Source organism: Lutjanus erythropterus, chromosome 17, assembly GCF_056507025.1.
Source record: "Lutjanus erythropterus isolate fLutEry1 chromosome 17, fLutEry1.hap2, whole genome shotgun sequence".
NCBI lineage: Eukaryota > Metazoa > Chordata > Actinopteri > Lutjaniformes > Lutjanidae > Lutjanus > Lutjanus erythropterus.
In genome coordinates, this window is record NC_139333.1 from 9310412 (window position 1) to 9336622 (window position 26211).

General features: G+C 39.6%; 1 protein-coding gene across 1 annotated transcript; it reads right to left on the reverse strand.

Annotated features, from left to right (window-relative positions):
• On the reverse strand, positions 1 to 26190 carry ogfod3 (2-oxoglutarate and iron dependent oxygenase domain containing 3). The gene is made up of 9 exons (XM_084741291.1): positions 25974 to 26190; positions 24445 to 24671; positions 21420 to 21495; positions 21258 to 21300; positions 18961 to 19025; positions 18269 to 18325; positions 17066 to 17219; positions 11530 to 11653; positions 1 to 770 (listed from the first exon to the last, which is right to left on the reverse strand). Exons 1-9 carry the CDS (start codon positions 26039 to 26041, stop codon positions 634 to 636), a joined length of 951 nt encoding a protein of 316 aa, XP_084597417.1. The 5' UTR covers positions 26042 to 26190; the 3' UTR covers positions 1 to 633.
• Positions 26191 to 26211: the final 21 nt, after the last annotated feature.

A 26211-nucleotide genomic window follows, 5' to 3' on the forward strand; every position in this document is an offset into this window, starting at 1 on the left:
TTCTCTGGTTCTGTCAGTATTTTATTCCAAACTGTCCTCACAGACCACACTGAAGTAAATGGTAACATAGCAGAAAGAGCAATCACTCTTGAACAAGTGGAGGGTTCTTCTTGGAAGAAAACACCTCCTGCGTCAGGGGCGGGGGTGAGTATGAGCAGGGGTTTTGTGATGAAAGGTCGATTCAGCAGGTGATTCACCAGATTTATCTCTCTTCTTCAAGGCATCGACGCCTCTCTTTAAAATGAAGAACAAACCCGAGGCGCCCAGAAAACACACAATCCCACTTTAGTCTCTTTGAAACAGTTTCAGTTGAGAGGCGATCTCTGCTCAAGCCATCCGCCCTGATTGTCAAGAGGACCAGATTGCAGAAACATGTGGAAAACCCAAAAACTAGCAATTATAATGGTGCAATAAAAGAAGCAACAGCTGTAGAAAAATTGCATAAAAATACGGGGCCAGAGTGGGGCCGGAAGTCAATATCTGAGAATAAAAGAAAATTACAGATATTGACTGTTCAGGAACAGCATAATGATGTAAGGAGTAAATTCTCCATATAAAATTCTTCATTCTCTTTCCCCTCTTTACTGCAGGGCTTGTCCAAGCCAGTGGGCAGCGCTGTCACCCGTGGGTGTGTCAAGGCAGGGCGGGGTCAGAGATGGCGTGTGCAGGGTCGCAGGTGAAAGACACCGTGATGGCATAGCGTGTCCCCCACGTCACCTTCTCCACGCGGTGGAGGTTCTCTGAACCGGAAGAGAAGAAAGAGACCCGTCCTGGGCAAGGAAGGAATGAGAGGGACAGAGAAGAGAAAATGGTTTAAAGGAATAGTTCAACATTTGGGAATTATGCTTATTTGGTTTTTGTCTAAGACGAAGAAACCGCCTCTACAGCCCTAATTTACACAGCGTCTCTTTTTTTTTTTTTAAGGGCAGGGTCTTAAAATCATTCTGTAGGTTCCCAGTAATGTTCCCTATATATTCAAATCTATACAATAAAATTTTTGTTGAAGTACATATTAAAATGCTATTTTTTATAGCCTTTCTAAAATTGTTTTGTTGTGTGACTGACAGGTTTCTGCATGTTGCTACAAACCCCAGTTCCAAAAAACCCAGGGATGCTGCGTGAAATGTAAACAGAAGCAGAATGAAATGGTTTGCAAATCTTTTTCAACTTGTATTCAACATTTAATGTTCAAAAGGATTAACTTTATTGTTCTTTTGTAAATATACTCTTATTCTGAATTTGATGCCTGTAAAATGATTCAAAAAAGTTGGGACAGGGGCAGCGAAGACTGAGAAACAAGCCTGAGTTCATCTGAGACGGACATGAGTGGACAAGTGTCCTGTAGTCTGACGAGTCCATAAGATTGAGCATTAATGGGGCTTCTACAGATGTGACCGTTACCCATGATGCCATGGGAACTAACAAACCCCCATACCATCATAGATGCTGGCTTTTGAAGTTAGCAATCTGAATGGCCCTCCTCCTCTTTTAGCCTGGGGGACACAACACGCATGATTTCCAAAAACGCCATCTAGACAACCTGTTTTTCAGAGACGTCCCTGCTTATACACATTCTGCATTTGTTACAACAGTGTGGCTTCGGAAATACAAAGTTTTGGTACTAAACTGGCCCTCCTGCAGTCCAGACCCATCTCCCATTGAAACTGTGGTGCAGTATGAAGCACAAAATTCAACAACAGAGACCCCGAACCGTTGAGTACTTGAAGTCATTTATCGAGCAAGGATGGGGATTATTAGTTCCCAAACACCAAAAGAAAATGTGATTTAACACAGTGGTAAACAAGCCTGTTCCAAACTTTTCTGGAACATGCTGCAGGCATCAAATTCATGAGTGTATATTTACAAAAAAAGCAATAACATGAATCAGTTTAACATTAAATATCTTGTCTTTATACTGTATTCAGCTGAGGGTTTTTGCAAATCATTGCGTTCTGTCGATGTTCACGTTTTACAAAACATGTTGCCCTTTAAAGAGATAAAGAGAGATAGCTACAAAAAAGCTACACCACCAAAAACAAATCACAACCCTAATTTTCAGTTTTACATTTCTAAAACCATCATTGTCATCTAGTGGAGACTTTGCAGAATGCAACCAACCAAAGAAAACCAAAAACGAACAAAAACCAAAACCTCTCCTCACACTCCATTCTCTGTAGGACGACATATGGTGGCTGTGACAGTTGCTAAAAACGCAAAAGGCCGTATCTAGAGTTGATGTTTGGTTTGTCTGTTCTGGACTAGTATAGAAACATGGCAGTACAACACGAAGGCCTCCGTGGAATAGGACCTGTGGCCTCTGTAGATATAAATGACTCACTCACTAAAGTAACAAAAACACGACAATTCTTATTTTCAGGTGATTTTACACTAATGAAAACATGCTTTGAATGTTATATCAATCTCTGCCATGTTCTGCCAATAAATCCACCTAAATGTTACACACTGGTCATTTAAAACTTTAAGCTAAGCTAACCCACACTCTGTATTTAAAGAGACAGTTCACCCCCAAAATCAAAAATGCATATTTTTCCTCTTGCCTGTAGTGCTAGTTAGCCATCTAGATTTTTTGAGTGTGAGTCGCAGAGTTTCGGAGACATCAATCATAGAGCGTAATGGGACCAAATTGCACTTTGCTTGTGGTGCTCAAAGTGCCAAAAAACACATCTGACTCAACAGCAACCTCTCTCTCCAGAAATCATGACCCAGTTGCTCAAAATAATCCGCAGACCTTGTTGGGAGCAGCTTCATATAGGAACTACTTTCTTTCCGCAGTAGAATTTACTGGAACGATGAAACTGCTCACAACAAGGTCTGTGGATTATCTTGAGTAACTCAGTCATAATTTTTTGAAAGAGACACATTTTTGGGGGGCTTTGAGCGCCACATACTGAGAGCCATGTAGTCCCATTACACTGGAGAGCAGGCAGACATCTTTACGGCTAATATTTCCAAAATTTAGCAACTCACACCAAATAAATCTAAATGGATGAATAACAATACAGGCCAGAAGAAACAAATATATATTTGATCTAGGAAACCTAAGCCTATTCCCCAAAATGTTGAACTGATTATTGTAAGAAGACATATGCATACTTTGCAGTATTGAGGGGAGAGGACACGACACGAAGAGACAAAGGAAGAAGCCTGAACCCTGAGGAGATAAGGTGGCCGTAAGGACAGGCTCAGCTTATTCCAGGATTATACTTAAGTGAATGCTGAAATGCATTCTTCTGACTGTATGAAAAACTTTTTTTTTTTTCTTGGACCGACACACAGTGAGAGTTTGGGGAGGTTGCCTCGGGATAATTCTCTTTATTTATCTGAGGCTTTGCTTCGCTGGGCCAGCTAATGAGCTATTGCGATTTATCAGCCAGTCTGGTTCTTTCTAAACACAACCTGTTCCCTTTTAGATCAACATTTGCATTAATGTTTACATTATCTCGTCTGCAGTTATATCCTATAATTAAGAGATTTATATTTCAAAAGTTTCCAGGCTCTTGCTTTGTTACAAAACTTCCAGTTTCTTTGCCTTTTGAAGAGGTTATCTCATTATGTGAATGTGAATAAAAAGCTGGAATCAGTGTGTCCCAATTTGTTTGCTCTACTTTCCCTCCAAGGAATACTGATGACTTGTGTTTGTGTGTTTGTCCATGTGTGTGTGTGAGGCTAAATCCCCCTGGCATGGCATTAGCTGAGGACGTCAGGGGAAATCAGTGCTCAGTTAAACAATGGAATTTACACTGAAAAGCCAGAGAATGGGAAATAAAAAAGAAAGGAAATTAATGAACAATAAACAGTGTGAGCAGCAAGACAATGAGTGGTGGTCTGCTTGTTTCGTGTCATTGAAATCGAGGGCATTTCCAAGTGCTCAAATTAGCCACACAGCTTTAGACAGCTGCACAATGAAATAATCTTTGAAAATAATCCCTTGCACTTGTCAATATAACATTCCCAGTGTTTACTGTGAAGGGCCTGGAGGATTCAGTACAGTCAGCAGAGCAGATTAGAGGCAACACAATGGAGGGATATTCACTGAGAAACTCAACAGGGTTCCCTCTTCCAGAAATCACTTTCCAGGGCATTTACAGGACATTATTCAAAAGCCTAGAGATACTTTTTTGTGCAGAAGTCTCAAGTTTGGACCTGTAAGGACCCCTTACAAGACAGAAAATACACCACCTCAAATCTCATCCTCTGGAATCATTTAACCTTTTTTTTTCTTTTTACACAAGAGCAATGTATTAGAAATATTTTAGACATGTATTAAAAATATTTGCACCATGACTATACAGAATACCCATGTAAAGAAAGACAGTTTTCACCATTAATGGTTGATATATGGGTGATGCATGCTTGACTGGTGAGAGGAAGATCTATAGATATATTTATAAAGAGTTATAGATTGTTAAATTAGAACATGAATTATTTAAATTTGATTTAATAAAATAAAATACAATTTGTTGAACAAAGAAATGTGATATATGTGAATAATATTTGAGAACCACTGGTTTACACTAACAATGAGATCTCTCTTTAGTTTACAAACATTTAGTTTGACTTTCTTTTGAACACAATCATGTAAAATCTAATATTGATTCTTGATAGCAGAGCTGTCATATTTGAGAGTTGTGCTCATATTGTTGTGTATTTCCTAACACTGAGTGAAATTACGCAAATACTTTACCCCACATATAGAGAACTGAAGTGAAAGTGAAACTTCATCTCCATCATCACACTAAGTTGTTACTATAAATGCAAATTCTTTAAATCAGTGTATATTGTTACTTTATTTTATCAGCTGTTCATATTAACTGTGATTGCATGTTTTTATCACGATTATTTAATGTTTGCTAATTTGAGGAGTAAAGGAATCAGCAGATGACTTATGACAAATATGATGACAAGATTGTGTCATTTCAAACATAAAAAGATTTTTGGTTTACACGAGTTTACAGTAGGTCGATAAATAAACTGAGTGAAAATTATAGTTTTATAATTAAAATAATGTGGCTGGTTAGGGCTGATAAGACCTAGGCTACTATTTTTAGGAGCAGATGGTAGAGTTCACCCATTGTTCTTACTGTTTTTCACAGGACATTTTTATTTGACGGCAAAATACAGACACAACAAAACATCTAATTTCATGAACAGCTCAAAAGCTATTTGTGATTGTTTCTGCTCTCTTATTCCAACAACTGTTGCTGTTCTCAGCTGTATACGCACCAGGAGGTTTTCAAGGACTCTCACAAAACGAATTACTCATATGATTACAAATTTCCCTCTGCCTAAATTTAGCCAACTGTTGTGGAACATCAGAATATAATAAATCTCAGGAGGCACAAGACTCCTATGACAGCCTGGAAGTTTTTATTTTTTATTTTTTATTTTTTTAGGACATCCGATTGTAATCCGAGACATTCATTTTGACAAGAAGGAAGCATTAAAGGGGAATTTCATCTATTTAAAGTCTAATAACCTCCTCACCTCAGTCTATGTCGGCTGGGGCTGAAGACTACACGTCAGAAAATGAAATCAAACTGGGAGTTTGGAATTAGAAAGAAGTGAGTTTAACAGACTTCTGCAGGCTGCTCCTCAGCTACGCTCGAGGCCAGAGACTCCAGGCCACATTAGCTACTAACACAACATGCCAAGACTGTGGGCATAATGTGAGTAATTTAGGTGGCAGGTTTTAACAAGGAAGAAGAGTGTGTGGAATAAAAGAAGGAGACAATTGTTCTGCTGCATCAATATACATATATTTTTTTTAACAATCCATCACTAGTCAACAAACTTATAATCATGTAATGTTATACTGATGTAGCATTCTGCTCTTCCCTTCACAGAAGCTTAAACTGGCAATAAAGTCAATAAAATCAACCTGTTTTTTATCGTCACTGCATTTATGTCAGTTAGTCAACGAAATGTCACAAAACAGCAAAATAATCTTGTTTTCTCCAACCAAAAGTCCAAAACCCAAACATTTTTTCCACTGATATAAAAAAGAAAAACTGAAAATTCATGATGGAGAATGTTTTGAGTTTTTCCACAGATTAATTATCTGTCAATGAACAAATGAATTAATAGACTAATCATATCAGCTCTGCAGGTATATTTAGATAAGGCTCTTTAACCTTTAACCTAATAACATTCACAGCATGTAAGGCTATGACCCGTTCCTTAAAAAACTTTTGGACATGCAGTTCTTAGCTAGAGGAATTGATCATAAATGTAAATAGATAAAAGAAAAAACTTCCGTCCTTAAATTCCTTCCTCTGACTAGCTTGCTCTTTAAACTGTCTGCTGTGCAATTTATCGTTCACAAACACTGACAGGGGACATAATTGCGTAATTTACATTTGACAGGTAAGATGAGACATAATAATCAATTCTGGGAATGTAATGGAAAGAAAAGTAATGACTATGGTAATCTGTCTGCAATCACTGTCAACAGGGAGAGCCAAAGTGATTATTATTATTCTTCAAATTTAGACTGAAGGGTACATGGGGCATTACTTTTTACGATGTTAAAATGAATTTATCATATAAAAATGTTTGTTAATGTATTTCTAAGCATGCCTTGTACAGCACCATTGATTTTTACATTAGGTTTACATTACATTTTATTTCTATGTCACAGCTAATACGGAATATTTTACATTTTCAGTTTGTTTCAGAGTGAACAGGAGAGCTAGGTAGCAACAATATCTAAACAAACAGAGAACGAGAGAGAACAGGAAAATCACCTAATGAAATTCAAACTCTATTAACAGGAAGTTAATGAAAAATAAATGAGTACTAACAATTTTACACACTAACACTGGAACTTGAAACACAAAACCATGGACCTTATCTCACACCCATTGTGTACACATTTCCTGCTTTTCACTCATTTCACACAATTCTCTACATTTGGCACAATCTTCATTGATCAGATCTCTTGTTTTCACATGGAAAACACAACTCATGCTGTGTTCCAGACAACTCAGAACTCAAATATTTCCAACCTTCTACTAGAAAAAGCTCAATGCGACACCGCTCATGGTACTTCTGAAACCGGGGCACATCCATCAACCCCGACTTCACAAAAAAGTTGTTGTCTGATCACGCAACAATGGCAGCACACTTGGAGGCCTAAAATAATACATACTAATATACAATAAAACCTGCCCTGCATGTAAATTGATTTCAAAATGTGTCACCAATGTTCTAAGTGCCCTAAAATAAAATGCATCTGTTACCTCATTCAGTTTTTCCTCCTCTGTGTGGTTTATAGCCTGCATGGACGCAGGCTACACTCCTGAGGTTGCATTTGTGTGTGAACTTGACCAAAAAATTCATTAACTTGCCACGGTCAGTTTTCTGGCTTCATTCACCCTGAGGGGGGTGAATGTGCAACACTAACAAGACGCTAAATGGTGTGTGACTCATCTGTTCCTGGTACCAGGGTTTGCTTCAAGAGGGACGTGCCCATACACACAAGCAACAGAGTCAAGAGGCGCACAGCACATTGACACGCTGTCCAGTCAACGTATCGATTGCTCCCACTTCTCCCAGCCTCATAATTAATTAGCGGAGGAAGGATCACACAGGCTGTGCGTCGTCTCTGGGGAGGCTGAGATCAAAGTTAAAGGTAGATGACGCATGGTGACGTTGAATTAAAAAGCAGCTTGAATATTCCCGATAGATCTCAGGTGGAAAATACGTTCCCAAACGCAATTAGCAGGATTACTTTGTGACTCAGCCCGGGGCAATGATTTAAAACCCTGAGAGGGCTGGAAGTAAAATGAGCATTTCCATTTGTTTCCCACGGCGCCATGCATCAGCCATTCCTCTCAGCGTTTACTTCACTTGTTTCAAATATTGGTACACAATTTCTGGGTTTTATACCATGGTGGTGGTGAAACAAAGACGTCCTCCATTTACATCATAAAAAACAAATATAGTTTTATGAAATAAAACATTTACACAAGAAGTTCCATATGACCATCATTTGACTAGTGCTAGAAGTATTAATTAATTAATTAGACTCAATCAAAGTTTTGATAATAGATAATCAACTCTGGTTCCAGCTTCTCAAACAGAGAGATATGGGACTAAGCCTCTGTGTTAAATCATTGCAAACGGAATATATATTTGGGACTGACGGTCAGGCAAAACACAGGAGAGAAGTTATCGTCAACTGAATTGTAAGTCAAACGCAGAAACAAACTGTCTGTTCACTTCTCTGGTTGGCAGATACATACTGTTGCAAGGCAGTAATTCTATTTTTTTTTTAAATAGCTTTTTTTAATTTCAGTAGCATAAATAAGGAATATTCTATTGTTTTAAATGTGGGATTGAAAAAGTATCAATACTTTTGACAACTTTACTGAAGACTTTAACTGAGGATATCTTGGCCTTTGATGGCTCAACTTTGATCAACACAACTATTAAGTCACTTTTGAGTCCCCCAGTTTAATACAGGTGCAACAGTAAATTGTTTGAGTATGCAACCCTATTATTAATAATACGTACACATACAGCATCAGGAATAAGCCCTATTGTGTGCCAAGAATCAGTCCAGGCATTTTCATTGTACTCAGTGTCTGTATGTTTGCAGAAGCGCAGCCATCAAGGTCAAGCCGGTTGGTGTAAGGCGGCAGCCCAGCTGAGGTTATCTAATTCCCCTGTGGTTGTCTAAGCCGGCAGGTTAACCTCTATTGGCTCCTCTGACTGGCAGACGTGCCTTTTTCATTCTGTCCTTCAATTGCTCCGTTTGTATCTGCCATTCCCAGGCAAACACCTTATCTCTCTATCTATCTACTTTTTATCTATCTCCCAGCCATTTTCTGTCCACCTTCCATACTGTCTCCGTCCTTGCCCAGCAGGGTATGTTTTCACATTCAGCAAATCTACCAGCCATCTCTCTCCCCTCCTCTCTAACCCTCAACTCTTTTCCTTCCTCCTCCGCAACTTGAACAACACTTTCGCGAACAACCTCCACCTCCATCCTCCTGTTGCTCACCGTCATCACATGTTTGACTTTTGCTCTCTCTGACAGCCAAGTCCTGATTGTCTTCCTGGTGTTATAATTACACCTTGTTCGTCGCTGTCATCTCAATGAGCCGTGATTATCTCAGTAAACTAATCATCTGTCCAGATATGAGGATCAAACTCTCACAGAGTCAAAACCTGTCAGTCAGCTGCCCAGCATGTCACCCAAAGAATTTCTCAATCAGGTGATGCGCATTTTAGCAGAGACAAATAAAGGATCTGGGCTATTGATGCATTATGCATGGGGTTGTGTTGTGTCTCCTACTTGATGCACCTGTCTGACAGGCATCAGTGACAGTGGTTAGGTTTCATCAGTGGCTTTGACTGGTCCATCATATTTAGATTCTCGAGCATGCACCATTTCCACTGGGAATAAGAAATCTACCGAGGAGGACCTTAGAGAGATAGCAGACGTCCTGCTTTTCTCTTGTTCCATCCGTTCCCCCTCCTCTTCTTCACCCAGCAGGTTTCATTGGGTTTAAGATCACCTTTCTCTCTGTTATCTGTAAGGTATTCTCACTTCACTGATGGCTGTGCTGTTCACCAAAACAAGTCACAGGAGACGAGGCAGCAGGCAAGCTGCAGTCGCTCCTCATTACCATATGTCCTTCAGTCAACGTCCCTCACCGCTCCATCATAGGACACCATCAGTGGCCCAGGATGCTTCACTGTTGCTCACTGACGGGGTAAGAGGATTGTGTCTGACTGAGGAGTTCAATGGAGCAGAGTCGAGATGGATGGCACGGAGAGGCAGGAAACAGGGGGAAAAGTGAAAAATTATAGGCAAGGAAAGAGGGAAGACTGCCTTTTTGAAATGCTGTTGATAAAAAATGGCAGATGAGTTGGATTAGAGGGCAGGTGATGATGGAGAATTGGGCGAGATTAAAGGGAATGTGGGAAGAGCAGCAAAGGAAAGAGTGAAAGAAGGGACAAGGTGAACGCAGACAGCAGGGGATGGTCTGCTGTCAGATATGAGAGAGTGGAAGTAATGCTGTCAAGAAGAGGAAACAGCCTCAGAAGATGTTTTCCATATTGAACAGATTCACTAAGCCTTCACTCATTCAGGTGCAGCACTATTTACAGAGGCCAAAAGAGCAAAGCAGGGAAATATGATTCAAGAGGGATGCTGACTTTATTGCAAATTACACTTCACATTTTGCGTGGAACTCTTTAAAGGATCTTCAAAGTCACACCCCAAGCAGACCGCAACATTCTGGAGCAAAATCAATTTATTTCAATGAAATGGCTGCAATCAGCACATCAACTAAATCTGCAGAAGGTCTGCAGCATGTTTTCCTGAACTCATCCAAGGTTTAGACGTTTTAAAGTCAGCTTGACTTGAGTACTCACCATTTAATCCATTCTGTTGTTTACATCTCAGTATCTCCATAATGGCCACGCATCTGGCTTACTGCCTGAACCATGACATCAGTACAAAAACTTTTATAATTCAAAAATATACTCTTTTTTTTCCCCACATAGTTTTTTTCTGTTATAAAGACTGCAAAGCCCCTTGAGACACAGTTATAATCTTGGTCTATAATATACAAATGACATTTACTTGACTGATACAAAAGTTTCCCACCTTGGCCCTCATGTAAGAACCCACATATTTTTTGACTTTCCATAAGTAAACAGATTGCTTCCATAACCTTTCAATGCTGCTTCTGAGCTCCGAAACATTGCGGTGTGTTTGTTTTGCGTTTGCCTTGAGGGAAATGAAGTTGAAACAGAAGATAAAGTCAAAACGTCACAGCAAAAGTAGAGCAAGGGGGCAGAACATTCACCATTCAATTTAATGACTGTCTGGTTGAGTTGGTAAACTCATTGTGGCACATTCCTTTTAAGTGACCAGCTCGGAAACCTCCCTGATTTTCCACAAGCTCTCCTGAGAACAGATTCTATTCCCCTGTCTTTTTAAATGCCAAGCATTTGCCTCTGACGTCTCACGGTACTCCATAACATTATTATATGCTTCTTGCACATAATATTAATTTAATCACAGCCTTACCCATATTTTCTTTATGTTCTACACATATACAGACTGAATTAACTGACAGACCACTGTATTTCCTATAAGATCAAGATGTTGTGTCTAACCCTCCAGGTACCATAAGAAAAGTAATGCCAAATCCCCTGCACATTAAATGTGCAGCAGTCTGTGCTGCGGATTACCCACTTACAGAGGATTACGCCCACTTTGCTACACATTTAAGTGCTAAAACCACCTCCAGATTCCCTAATGCAGCTGAGTACAGCACCTATAATGGAAAGCACGGCTGTGATAATGAAATCCTTTATCTATCTTGCATCGCTTCCTTTAAGTGTCAATTAATAGGCTTATATAGACAAAGCCAGTGGTTACCAGGTGTTGCTGCCGATAGTCTGGATTCACAATGTCCTGCATTAGAGCAGATCGAGCATCACAGCCTTTGAAGCTAAAGATGGAAAAATGTCTTTCTGGATGATAGTTACCTGCCCGTGGTTCCACTGTCCGGTTGCCATTTTGGTCCATGAAGATAAATCTTCCCCCAGTGAAGTCAGAGCCATAGTCAGACAGGTATAATAGTGAGGTATAGTCAAAAGAGCCATAAGTCACCTGATGGAGAAGAGAAGAAGACAATATCTATAACTATAATAACACTGCATGATAGGATATCATACTAAGGACTAAAAGACAGAATCTCTAAATGTAACCCATGTTACAATGACTCGTATAACTTGTGCACATCACTGCTGTGAATCAGATTCACTTCTGCCATTTCCCAAATGTCTTTTGTGAAATCTTACCCCAGCACCGATTTCAAAACCTGCTTTTCAGCGCTGCATCGTGATCATTTCATCCGACGTGACCCTGAAGATTTTATTCTTTACACCGCCATGTTTCTGTCTTTTATTCTGTATACCGTCATGTGTACTATGTGAAGCACTAGCTGTTTGACCACACCGAGAACACAACACAGCCTACAATACGTGGATTTCCTCTCACTGCAGTATCTCAGCAACTGTGTGTAAGCCATTCTTGATGGAAAACCTTCTCTCGTGGGATCACTCCCCGCTGACTGGCTGATCTGAACTGCTTTCCTCATAACACCTTTGGAATGGATTAGATGCAGCTTGTGAGTTTTTATTTGAAAAAAATCAACAGTTTGCACAAACAAGGACCTTATAATATCCCAAAGTAACATATAAAATCTGGGCATACTTGCAAGCCGCACTGGTGCAACTATTTATGCACCTAACAGGATTGTAGTCTTAAGGCAGGCATGTAATCCGGAGCCCCACCTTAAGATGTAGCAAAATTCATTCATACCAAATGAACTGTGCTGTGGGCTGTTTATGCTGTATATATTCCAGCAGTACTAATAAGAGATGCTCAGATCCATGAGAGCCCACTGAGCTCAAACAGTGTGTAGCCTTAATGAAACATCAAAGAGTGAGCTGAAGAGAACAGGAGACGCTGTCTTTTCAAAGAGTCAAACAGTAATTTTAGACTGAAAGTGCCTGCACTTGATCGTACCTCAAAGAAAGAAAAACAAAGTGAACTGCTGAGAGTTTCGTGAATCGCTGAAACTTCAAACCACTCTGGCTCAGAGAACAGCAGTGCTCTCAACAAAGTTCTATAATTTTACAAGCAGACTGCATAACAGTTAATTTCATATAAATTACAACTGTGCATCTGTCTGGAGGACGGTCACTCTCTGGGAGTGCTTGATTAGCCAACAGTGTGCAACATGATCACTTCAATGCAGCATTAACAAGTGGCAGCCGGCCAACCAGGGGCACAGGTGCTGCACCTCAACAGCAACAATACTTAGTTCAGGGTCAGCAAGATTAATACGTTCTTACAATTCTTTTAAAGGAGCAAATAATTTTACTTTTAAAGGTCCAGCATGTAAGATTTTTGGGGATCTATTGGTAGAATAAAGCAGAAATGGAACATAATAATCATAAGAATGAGCCGAGCCATGAGAATGAGCCCTTTATACCAACAGAGGAAGCAGCAATTTTGAGCCACTCTTTTCATCTTTAAAAAAATGAAGTTTGAAATTAGGTCTAGCATGTGTGTTATTAATACAGACAGGGACACAACGCTGTACTTGAGCTCCATAGTCCAGTAGCCTCATAGGACAAACCAATCTATTAGCATAATATTAGCCACTGTCAGCTCCACTGGTCCAGTCCAGCAGATGGCAACAAGGCAATAAAACATTAGCCACACAGGAAGATAGCATGGTAGACTAAACTTTGCTGGCACTTTAATGTCTACACCAGTGTCTCGTGAATTTGTCTCATTTTCCAAAGCAAATCTGAAAGTAAATTGTTAAATAACATTTGGGGTTTTGACCATTTTAGCCGTGCTAAGATTATCTTTGCATAAAGGAAATGGAACAATAGGGGTTAACGTTAAGGTTAAGTCGGCATTTTCGCTCAGGAGCTCAATTTATGTTGGAATCAAGAGCAAAATGGTGACATAAACAACATTAAACAAGTAAACTCGGCACCCTTGCATCAGTAACACTTTCAACAAGCATGCTAGCTAACATTAGACTCTATGAAAATAAAGTTAACACCTAATACTACATACAAATTTTGACAGCTAGTGTTTGCTAAATCAACTCAACAACACATTTTGTTAGGCTAATTAACAGTCTCCAAGCTAGACATATCTCTGGATCTTATATGGATCATATGTCATATTTATTCAAGTTCTGTAGTTCCAAATCAACCAGGTCTGTAAGCTATTTTACCGGGATGATTGCTTTATTAATAAGCAGGTGTACTTTCTTACTTCCAGAGCAAGACAAGCCAAGGTCATGACGGAAAATTCTACATTTGATATGTCAGCACATTATACAATTCAGTTTCATTATGAATGAGATAAAACACACTTTCCGTGCAGCCATATTACAACTGGTGCTTTGACACCGTATCAGGGATATGATCGATGGAGAGAAAATCCACCACCAAAAGACGTCAGGGGCCATTTACATTTAAATGAGGGTTGGGTTAGCCAATTAGTCCCAAAATGGCGGCAGAGACAGATGGAGAAGAGAAGTGGCTCCTTTCAGATTACAGATTTCCAGCTGTCGAGGGGCAGTGGGAGGCGATAGGGTAACAAATATTAATATGGAGGTAACAGCACACGCTATGCTCCAAGAAATACAACAAGCAAAGTAAACGTGTATTGTTAGTGTATTTTCCTCTCTCCTTTTTCTCATTTAGCAAGAGAGGAATACAGATCAATATTGAGACGCATGCTTCAACAGTTTTATGAGCGATGGCAATAAATAACACCCACATACTAAAAAAAAATCTTTTCCCATAAACAGCATTCAGGGATGTCAGCTGCATTACACTAAACTGTAATGATTTTGATTTGCAATATGGCAAAACAAACATTAAAACAGCATAAAATATACTCACAATTTATTTTAATGAAAAAATTCATATAAATTAGAGAGTTATCTAGCTTATTTTTCCATTTTTCAACTAAATAAGCTGTAAAGCATTCAAACTTTTTTTCCCCAGAGTCACCCCATTTGTTTAAAACTTGCCTTGAAGTTTTCTTTCAATCCCAGAGCAACATCTTACAACGATGAACAAAGTGTAAAGTGAAAGACTAAGACTAAAGCAGAGACAAACAAGCTGCACTACATGAATATTCATAAAGACTGTATGGCATATAATGTGAACCGGCTACAGGAAAATGATGAAGCTGCCTTAAAGGAAAATACCACTTATTTTTTTAAAAATATTTCAGGATAACTACGATCTAAAACTTGCAGCAGTTCAATGTCTGAACTGATGATTAAAGTGAATGGGAGAGAACTCATGGGGATTTTCTGGGCACAGATAAACTGACTGTACTTCCTATTTTCTAAAAGATCTGTATTTAGGCAAAACATCAAACATCTTTCATTTTTATGGTGATGAAAATGCATCCATCCATTTTCTGTTGCTAATCTGACTTTGGGTCTAATTGGCAGCAGGCTCACAGTAGGGTTGGGTTATATGTTAAAAGCTTCAAACCAGCAGCCGTCAGCCCATCAAATGGCAATTTTCAGTATGTGTGCATGCATCTGCTGCTCCAACAATTACCAACCCTGGTTTGGTCTAAATAAAACCTTCCTACACTGTTGTCACCTCACTCCTCCAGCTCAGTGGGTGTGTGCTGTGCAAAAAAGCCAACGGGCTACAGGCAGCAATTCACTTATTGTCTAAACAGCTGTGAGCCCAGGTTGGGCGACTGGACAACTCACAAGGTGTTCCCAGGCCAAATGCATAGAGTAATTCCACAAAAATTTGTGGTCTTCCGCAGTCATCTCCAAGTTGGACAGACCTGGAACACCTCCACAGGAAGGTGCCCAGAGAGCATCCCAGATACCCAAACCATATCAATTACATTTCAATACAAAGGACTACTGACTCTACTCAAAGCCCCTTCTGGAGGTCTGAGGTCTGCAACCTTTTTCTGTAAATCTTGACCGGCTTGTTAAAGTTTTGCTAAGGCAACGGCTGCACATGTAGCTGCAGTGGCTTGTAGCTCCTTCAGACTTCACTATGTTTCTCCATTAATCTGTTATTTGTTTGGCCTTAAAGCGGAAACATATAAAACGTATGACAGAGATATGAAAAGGGAAGTGTGGGGTTTTGATTTAAGAGCAGCTGACCCTGAGACGATCAACAAATGCATTTGGCATCTTTCAAACGTGTTGTCAGATCAGCTGGACACACCACCTTAGGAGGAGAGGAGGAGATTGGAGAGAGAAGCCATGCTACAGCTGAGATTTGAGGCTGCTCCTGGATAATATCCAGTCAGTACAATAAAACGGATGAAACAGGATTCAGGCTGGTTCAACGGGAAAACAGAGAATGTTGTGCCTGCAATGAGACATGCACCAGTGCACCCTGGACTGGACTGCTGCACCGGAGACATGCAAGAGTCCATCAGGATGACAGGATGACAGTCAAAACTGATGGACAATGTTTCCCAAATGTCAAACTTTCAACGTGAAGATGTCAACCACATTATCTTAACCATTATGTTGCTGCTGTTTACATTCAACCTGATGTAAATAAAAAAAAAAAAAAAACAAGCACTGCAGATTTATTTCCTGGGTGAATGTGTGTATGTATGTATTTATTTTGTTTTCTATTTTCATCCAGTTCCATTCTGCATTTAATTATCTGTACATGTGTTGTATTTTGTGTGCATTATGAAGGAACTACCATTATAAAATCATTGTAGAACTCTGTTGTATAATGATATTAATGATCTTGAATCCTTGAAAATAATTAATGTCACCAAGAACCTCTGGAATAAGTCAGGACACAAAATCCATGGAGCCTTCCGAAGTCCATTACCTATCTTAAGTTCATTGACGCATAGCCCTTGACAGTGTAATTGGGTTTTTCCACACCACCTCATCCAAGTACACATTTGGTGCTCAGTGGCTGCAATCGTTCTTTCACAAAGACATAACACACAACAGTAGGAATGGTGCAAAATGTAAAAAGAGAACTATCACAGATGTTTTGAGTGAAATCTAGACAGAACCATTACTCTGCTGCAGTGCACAAGCAGCCATTATCAGTGGGCCCAGCCGCTCTGTGAAGACTCATTTCGGCAGCTTTGTGCATGAAACTGAATTCTTTCAGTCACAACCCAAACCTCATGAACATAGGGGACAGTTGGGAGGCAGATTAAATGATAAGTCAATAGCATTGCTTTCAAGTTCAGCCAATCTATTCAAGACATCGAGATGACTTCCATCAGCCCGTTTACTGGGAGCAGATGACATCTTAGCCATGTCATTAGGAACGCATCAATCCCAATATTTTGCTGTTGGTACCAATCTTAATACTTAGACACAGGGTGACATCTCGCCCATACATTATCAGTTTGATGAAGTCAGTATCACCCCCTATGCAACCCAGTGGTCCAGGTCGATGCTTCTCTACAAGTTATCCAAGGCAGAAGAAGTCTCGTGCTATTTTTGTGCGTTACCTTGTCTATGTGCGGGTGCCAGTACTCGTCGTGTTGGGTCTTGGCTGCCGTGCTGTTGATTCTGGAGAAGAAGGTGGGCTTAGTGAGGTACATCAGAGCTGGGTCCAAACCAAACGTCTCGGCAATAACCGCCTGGATTCGCCCACGTACATTTCTGATGGTAAAAAACAGACACAACATGTCAGATTGAAAGATTTGACTTAACAACTTTAGCAAATATGATTTATGACCATTTAAGTTTGTGCAACACTTGTCAACAGAACGTGCCAACTGCAGTTTAGTAGACTGCAAATAAAGAGTTTTGGACTTCACCTGCTGCCAGCAAACAATGTGTAACAATATTCAATATCTTTTTATTCAGGTGATGATGTTTTTTGCCATATCTAACATTCCAGGAGGTGTGCATAAAAATCCATACACACATTTGCAGACTAACAACATCATTGCACTCTTTTGATCACGCAACACCTCTTGAAATAGAAGCACAGGTGTCATTTATGCCCAGGACACACACATACCCATCACTTATTAAATAGTAATTTGTTAAAATGCTCTCAATGATACTTTGCACTAAGCCATGTTAACTAACATAAAAAACACTTTAAGAATTATTATTTTTTGCACTTTTGAACTTTACCTAGGAACTCTTGTAAACCTTGTTTTTCTACTGTTTTAGCTAACACGTTAACACTATGCCTTCAGTTACTCTATTTTGTCTTATTTCCAGGCAGTAAAATTGGATATTGTTATCGCTGGGCTGACAAACATGCACTGGTGCTTTATGGTGCTTTAACATGGTGTTGCAGCTGTGGATGTGATGGATGACTGTTACTTGGGCTGTCGACGTTGTGCATTTTATGCTGTGTGTTTTCAGATTGTCCACTCTGTAGTAGCTGAGGCTATGTGCATGTGCCATTATGCTTTTTTGACCCCAACCTGCTGTAATTATCAACTTTAACTTGACTGCTTATGTTTAAGACGGCTGGAAAATGTTTTTTGATGTGAGCCCTTATGTTCAACATTTTTCAACACCCTGGAATATACGAGAACGCTATCATAATAAGGTATCGTTTGCCACTGTTGTGTACAAAGTACCATCATTTGAGCGGATGTCACTTTTAAAATAATTTCTCATTTTTGAGCAAAACTCAAAGAGTGAGCAGTAAATGCATGGCTGACTTTTAATTAAGGTTTCTTAGTCACCTGTAAAGCTGGAAATCCTCTTGTGTGAACACATCCCCGATCTGATCCCCAAAATACCTGCAGCCACATCGTGCCACACAATCACAGACAGACAGTTTGGGACGCAGACAAAGCCAATCAGAGACACATGAGCAGACACAAACACGGGCACAGACACGACAGAGGGGGGAGAGAGAGAGCAGAGGAGACGGGATCTGTGAGCATAAATTAATGTTTGGCAGTACGGTACAGTGCACCATTACCCAGACGGGTGTGCCACCCAGCCATCCAAAGAACAGCAGATAGTAAACGTCCCCAATGGGGGGGGGGGGTGAAAGAGTGGAAGCACTGTCGTCATCACTTCCTGATTAAAATCGGGGACCTGGTCCCTGAGGATCCTGTGTCAGCCACCTGCCCAGTGGGACGAGAGAGACTGGAGGGAGAAATGAATGAGGGGAGGAGAAGGATAGAGAGGAGCAGATGATCCAAATAAAACTGGGTTCTGCTGGCAGTGATGAATGAGGGCCGTACGGGTCATTGGACCTAGAGAAAACAGCTCAAGAGGACTGGCAACGGTAAGATTGATGAGTAAGTCCATATTTTGGTGAATATATTTCTGCAGATTTTACAGATTATGCAGCGAGTCGTTCCTGAGGACACAAAACAGTGTAAACACAGCACAGAACAAATAAAGACAAGGTGCTCTTTCCCACCTGTAGATGTTGACAAACTGTTTTCCCATCGATAACGCCCCAGAGTGGAGGTCCAGTATGGAAGCCTGCAGAGGTCAAAGGAAAACAGGAATTAATGCAAAATGACATGTCAGTAGTACAAACAAATGCTGGCTGTTGATGTACAACCATGACAAGTGTTGTTCCCTATGTGGACTTTTCGCAGCGTTCTCACTCTACCCTTTACTTGTTTATTGCTTGTCAACTCCTTTGGGACGCTCCTCTGTTTTTGTCAAGCCAGAAAAGAAGTCATTTTCTCAGAAGTTCCCCTGTTGCTTCCCCTCCCTTCACGTAAGTGTTTTAACACTCCATAAACAGTTTCTGTATTGGCTGAGGACAAGGCCTGCTGAGACGGAGAGCAGGGGGTAGGGCATGCTGGGGACATTCAGATGTCTCCGGACAAGGATATGACTCCACGTTTTTATCTGCCAGAGCGGCTCGTCGTGCTGGAGGTCAGCTTATTGTGCCAGGCTGCCCTCTACTGTCAGGAGAGGTCCTTTACAGCAGAGAGTCTGAGTAAAGTCGGAGCGTGTGGCATCTAAAATCTGGACAAATATGGATGTTCTAGGCTGATACTGGTGGCAAAATTTCTAAACTGAAAGTGCTTATTTTTATATGAAGAATGTAGATTTGAATTTGAATTATGTAGTAAACTCAGATAGATTAACAGACTGGGAAATGGCTTGTTTAAAGCACAAAAACACTCAATTAAAACAAGATGAAAATGAATTCCATATAAGTGGTTAATGAGAGTCTACATAACCCCTGTAAAGCTTCTTCACATTTCCCCCCAGAATTGCCAATATTTGTGCTGAATCAAAAAGGACAGGGTTTAGCGCTTTCACTTTCAGGGTCAGAAACCTATTTTCCCAAAGTCAATTTTCACTTCTCCTGTATAAATTGTTTAATTTATTAGTGGTTATCAAACAACAACAAAGACTAAAGGTAACCGTGATGTTTAATCTAGGGCTGCAATGTCTAGATAAAACGTTAGAAAATGTCCATCCTAAGTTCAAGGTGATGTCTTTAAATGTTTTGTTTTTTCAGTTCAAAACCCAAAGCTATTCAGTTTAATATTATAATAAATGAAGACACTAAACACGTATTACCCACTGAAAATAAAATGCCATATAAATAACAGGAGAGTTTTGTTTTGTTTCATATTATTTACAGTTTTTTTCCTATTCAGTTCATTCCACTTGTTTTGTTTGTGAATGTATGACACTGTGAAAGGGGACATACATTTGTACATTGATGTTTCTTTTGGTATTATGATTAAAATCTCAATAAAATGTTTTCCAACACTTTTGGATTAGAGACAGAACATACTTTGTGTTTAAAGAACTGTACCAGTTAGGGCTGTAACAGTTCAGTGCATGCAGCCACTCAGATACTATAGAGTAAGCAGACTGAACCATGCAGAACCATGTAGAACCATGCAGAACCAAAGTTCACAAGTACTTTGTGAAGAGTTCCACTCATGTTAAAAATTCTACCTCTGGAGAAACGGACCCACACTTTCCATTACAATATCAGTGGATTCATGGACAGAGTCATATGCCAGATTCAGACAACACAATATTTTGTCTGTGACAGTGGTCACTCTGTCAGATCAAGCAAATACTGTACAGATTAATCAATTATTAATCAATTGCTAAATTAGTTGCTAACTATTTTGATAATGCAAAACCGTGTTCATAATGCACAGCGCCACATATTTCAGTGGTGTTTATTTTATGATTTGGTTGCTGATGAATCTGATTAACAGCTTCAAACTGCTCATATATCAATATTTTTTCATATTTTTTTTCTTTCTCAACTATGATACACTACATGGGATACAATAATCAATTCGCAACCGAGCAGCAGATACTGTGGACCCCTCTGAGCTGGACTTCCCTCGGTCAAACTAACAACAACGGATAAATATTAATGTCTTCAGTAGGAACGAAGTGGACTGCACCACAGTGGAGACTAAACTGCAGTAAAAATGGATTAACTACGTATTGCAGGACAGTTGATTTAAATGAAGTACTAAAATGGATAAAAACTAATGGCTGCACGAAAGGTCATTCTAAAATTTATATTATGCTTTGGAAAATGGCCAGCAAAAAGGTTTAATGGGCAAAACATGCAAAACCACCAACACTAGAGAAAACAAGTAGGGGGAAATTGCTTTTGATTAAATAAACACCACTGAGAAATCACTAATCGGGTGTGTATTCATCACTGCCTCCCTGTTAATTTATTCCAACAATTTAATTTAACAATATACTCACTCCTCCCTCTGACCCGGCCAACGCCAGCCCTCTTTCAGCCAGCCTGTGTGTCAGGGACAGATAGCACTTTAAAAAAAAATCATTTAGCTGCACTGCAGAAATAGAAGAGAAACAATCAGAGAAGAAGAAGAAGACTGCACTTTGTATGACAGTGTTGTTTACCTCTTGAGGACTTGAGCTTCCTCCCTCGTCACCACGCTGTCTATGACTGCGCGGCCGCACTTCTGAGGGGTGCATCCTGGGAGACAGACATGTGAGAGAGGATGTGAGGAGTATCTTGGTGCTGCACGTTCTGGCTTAAGCTTTGGACCCCATAGCAGAGACAGAAAGTACTAGGTAAGGAATTTATTTCAGTTCTGCTCATTAACGCCACAAAGTTCAGTGCTTTCCTCCAACCTCTGATGATGATTATTTATAGCTCGAAGCCTGAGCCTCCCGCTGTCTTTCCTGTGGATACTGGAGATGAGCTTGAATTGAGTTTGAACACCAGGCAGCCCACATGTTTTATAAGACAAATTTCCAATTTGTGTTCTTCTTCACAGCAAGGATAGTTTAAAAACTGATTCAGATTTCAAAGGAGATCAATCAGACAGCTTTATGCAGCACATTTGGAAATGTTACATTAAAATAAGTTGTGTTTGGCACTTCAGCTTTGATTCCAATAAGATAATAAATATTTGAGCAGAATATTTTTTTATTAGTCATTTCCTGTTTCTATTAATTTCCAGCACATTGGAATAGGCTGTGAATAACTGCAAGTTTTATTGGCCAAATGGAAATCTGCCTCTGTCCCCCTTCAGCTACCAGAGCGAGGCCCGCTCACAAGCTGGAAGTCAGTTGGCTGAAAGGGAATTAACTATTTTGCAACTATTGTAATAATGATTAAATGGTTAAGTCAACTCAAGTCTGCAAAACATTCCCTGGTTCTAGTTCCTCAGTATCTACTGCTGTTTAGTCTTAATTAAAAGTTAAGTGGATATGTTCTGGTTTTGGACTGTTGGTTGGACAAATCATCTGAAGACGTCGTCTTGGATTTAAAGAAACTGTATTGGACATTTTTCACTATTTTCTCAGACTTAATAGAGCAAAAGATTCATCTGATTGAGAGTGGGAGGACACTGCTCATGTGGCGACCGGCAGCAGATGTTCCACGCTGAAGGGGACTGAAATTGACCTGGTGGAAAATCCCAAGTATTTGGGTAACTGACAACAATTTAATTTAATCACTGAGTCTGATTGATTTCCTCACTTGAGTAATGTGCAGGTAAGATAATGACTGGCAAATGAATTTTTGTATCAGTGTGGGGAAAAGCAAACAACTGAAACAAATGACCCGACTGTAACAACAGTAATGTTACTTTAAGCCATTTGTCACTTAGAGATGGCTGTTCAAGTAAACAGAAACTATAAAACAGCCAAAGAACAACGCCCGATGATGGATGGTAAAAAGCTAAATTCACAGCAGCAGTGCAGGGATTACGTGACTGCAATGAAGAAACGTTTAGAAAAGTGAGCTTATGTGACTTCTACTAACAGAAACACAAACCACATGTTGATAATACTGATGTAGCACCTTCTGCAAATCAACCTTTTGATTTGATGATGTTGATGGACCCTAATGTATAATCACCTGAATATAAGAAGTGTGTTTTTGTTACCTTGGCTGAGCCCTTTATATCTACTGAGGGTGTGGGTCCTCCACCACAGAGGACACCATGTTGAACTGCACTGGGTCTAGATGGGGTATTTAGCTTTTTGCACAAATTTTTACAGCCAGTGTACGTTCTCCTACATGCTTGGTAGGGGAGAGTGAGATAAGGTGTTTACAACATGCAAGTTCACCCCACTAGATACCACTAAATCCTACAAACTGGTCCTTTAAGTCATAAACACAGGAGAGAAAACAATTTAGATTGGACTTGGAAAATGGATCAGCAGACATTTTGCTCACTTGTCTCTCTACATGTCAGATCAGTCTGTAGAAATAAATATTTCCTCTTGTGGAGTGAGGAAAAGCTTTTTTTTAACTTGTACAGCTGAAGTAATCATTAATCAGACCAGCCACTTCCCTAATTAGATCAATGTATACACATATATTCATGCCAACTAACCAAATGAAGAAATGAATATCCACCTATGGCAGGTGAGCAAACAGGAATGAAATACTTCACTGCACCGTCTTTTTCAGAATTAATAGATGTGTCTCAATGACAAATGTATATTACACATATATATGTATTTCATGTCTGGAAAGAATAAACGTTCATTCTTAACTTTTATCTCAATTCAGTTTTGTCTTAATTTTAACTCAATTTGGAGAAAAAAACTGTGCTTTTCACTTTCCAGTCAAGCATTCATCACTTCATCAAATGATGTCATCTGTGCTGCTGCTCTCCTCTTGAACTCTACTCTGACCACAGTGATTTTACATGAGTGTGAACACTTCTATGTAGGAAGCTGCTGTATGCATAAGATGTCTTGGCTTTAAGTGCACAAACAGACGGGTTAGTATTTGTACTGCTCTCTTGGATGAAACCGTTATTTCAGCTGGTCCACAAATCAATTCAACATCCTGCAGCACCAACAGTAACGTTATGGCCAAGTAGGCTTGTGCTATACTGCCATCCAGTGGATTAAAAAACAAATTAAACTACTCTGATAACCAATTTTAAGTTTAAAGCAATCTCTCATACAAAAATTGTTTAAAAAAATGCTTTTTAACTGTCTCAAATATGGAGCTTTCCTGCTGTCCTCTATTTATTTTCATAATTGACTGAATATCCGTGGGTTTTGTGATTGGCAAGACATTTAAAAACATTACTGTGGACTTGGGATGGAAACTTCTCACTGTTTTCTGACATTTTACAGAAATTATAGCCGTAGATTAAACATGAAAATTAACTTTAATCTTTGTTGTGATGCGATAACTGCTAATAAATTAAAGAGTTTTTACAGGACTAAGTAAAAAGTAACTTTTCAGGAAGATATAATGAAAATATGAATGCTCTTGCCCCTGTCATGTGAAACTACTAAAGCCAGAGAAGAATCCAATGCCAGGAACATGCCACTGGATTAACCTGGTATTCATCAAGTATACTTGGCTTTATCCTCTCCCAGTCATGTTTACACAGCAGACAGGTGTCAGCTGATTGCCTGACACAGCACAGCACACGGAGCAGAGCCTCACCTGGATAGCGTTTGTAGTTCTCGTAGTCTTCGGAGCACTGCACGGAGTAGACCCTGGGCTGAGGAGACACCAGCTCACCTTGGCTGACAAGTGTTTCTGTGATCTCGCTGTCCAAAGAGGTCATGTACAGCCACACAGCCGCCACGCACAGGGACAGAGCAACCAGCAGGATGGCCACAGGCCCTCGGGATCCTCTCCACGCAGATCCCTGACGCAAGGCATTACCTCTGAGAAAGACAGAAAAGAGGTCAGATGATGGACTGAATTTGAATGATTGTTGTCTGCTTGTCGCAGTGTTGCCTATTCCACACTCCTAAATAAAATTAAGCATTGATGAAGACATTCCCCTTAGTGCATTCTTCCTATTCTCATTTCTCAACATTTGCAAGACCATCAGTCCAGGGAGACTTGCACCCTACGGGGTACTTCTGCAGCTGTCAAGAGGTACATGGAAAGACTGAGGAATAGCTTGACTAATTTGAGAAAAATATAGCTACAGATTTGATGATGATCAAAAAGATAAAGGTAAAGTTATTTTATCTACAGATTATTGTGAATAATCTGGTGTTAACTGATTAAAGCAATAGTTGTGTTAGTAGTATCACCAATTTTATTAATATACAGACAGAGAAATTAGTGGTAGACTGATTAATCGGGCAGAATATGCCTACTGTCCCTGGTCGCCTTTTCTAAATGATAACATGTTTTTCCCATCCTAAATGACATATAATGTGCATGTAAAACAGTAATAGAATTATGTACACATATCTTTTCTTTATTTTATTATCAGCATTATATAAAAACCCATATCAGTCAACCCCAAACAGAAATATAGAAAAACATGCATGAAGAAATGTAGATATACTGAATTAAAGAAAAGTAGAAGTGAATAAAAAACATACAGGAATACATAAAAATGAACAAGTACAAAGAAATTAATAAATGTAAATGTGCAGAATTATGTAAATAAATCAAAGGCATTGCAAGATCGATTTAAACCCTGTATAATAACCAGGATGTATTTACTTATTAATTTATTACATCAATAAACTAGTTTGTACTTATTTCAGCATTCATTTGATGTTACACTTATTTTATTTATCAATTCTCGTTTCTTTGTTTCAGCATTAATTTTTAAATTGTGGTTACGCCATTTTTCGTCCTCCATAACACTAACGGGGCAATGTTATATGAAAGTAGCAGCGATAAAAAAATAAAAATAAAATAAAGAAAAACCTTTTCACGGCAGCCATTTTGATATGAAGTAGTTGGGTAAACAAAGGTGTTATCCATGATAATAATTAAGGTTCAGTTCCATTCAATGTAAAACAGAGTCAGGGTGCTGCTATTGTGCATGTGGGTTCACTGGAAAGGCTCTGCTACACTAAATGGAACGGGACATTCATGTGTATCATTAGTAACACCTGTGTTTACTCTGCTTTTCATGACAATATGACCGGCACACACATCTCCTTTCACCCTGTTCAGCTCCACACAGGCGCAACACACATGTAATTTCACCCACTTACCTTTTAATTTTCTTCTCTATCTCAGTGGCATTGGAGCCCTGCGCATTTCTCTGTCGCAGCAGCACCATTTCGACTGAAAACGTCCGCCACGTCGCATTTACAAACTACCGTCACATACAGCTATTCTCCCTTTGACTAGCCATACTGCACAAGCACAAACGCCCCGCCAGTGGCTCGTATCGCCACCTGAATCCCTCGCCTCTTCCTGGTTGCCGCGTATCGGCCGTCTCATTGGCTC

Coding starts and splice junctions, on each gene's coding strand:
- ogfod3 (XM_084741291.1), bottom strand. CDS start 26,041: ATGGTGCTGCTGCGACAGAGAAATGCGCAGGGCTCCAATGCCACTGAG. Junction 24,672..25,973: donor ATAGAGAAGAAAATTAAAAG/GTAAGTGGGTGA, acceptor TGTCTTTCTCAG/AGGTAATGCCTTGCGTCAGG. Junction 21,496..24,444: donor GAACTACAAACGCTATCCAG/GTGAGGCTCTGC, acceptor TCTGTCTCCCAG/GATGCACCCCTCAGAAGTGC.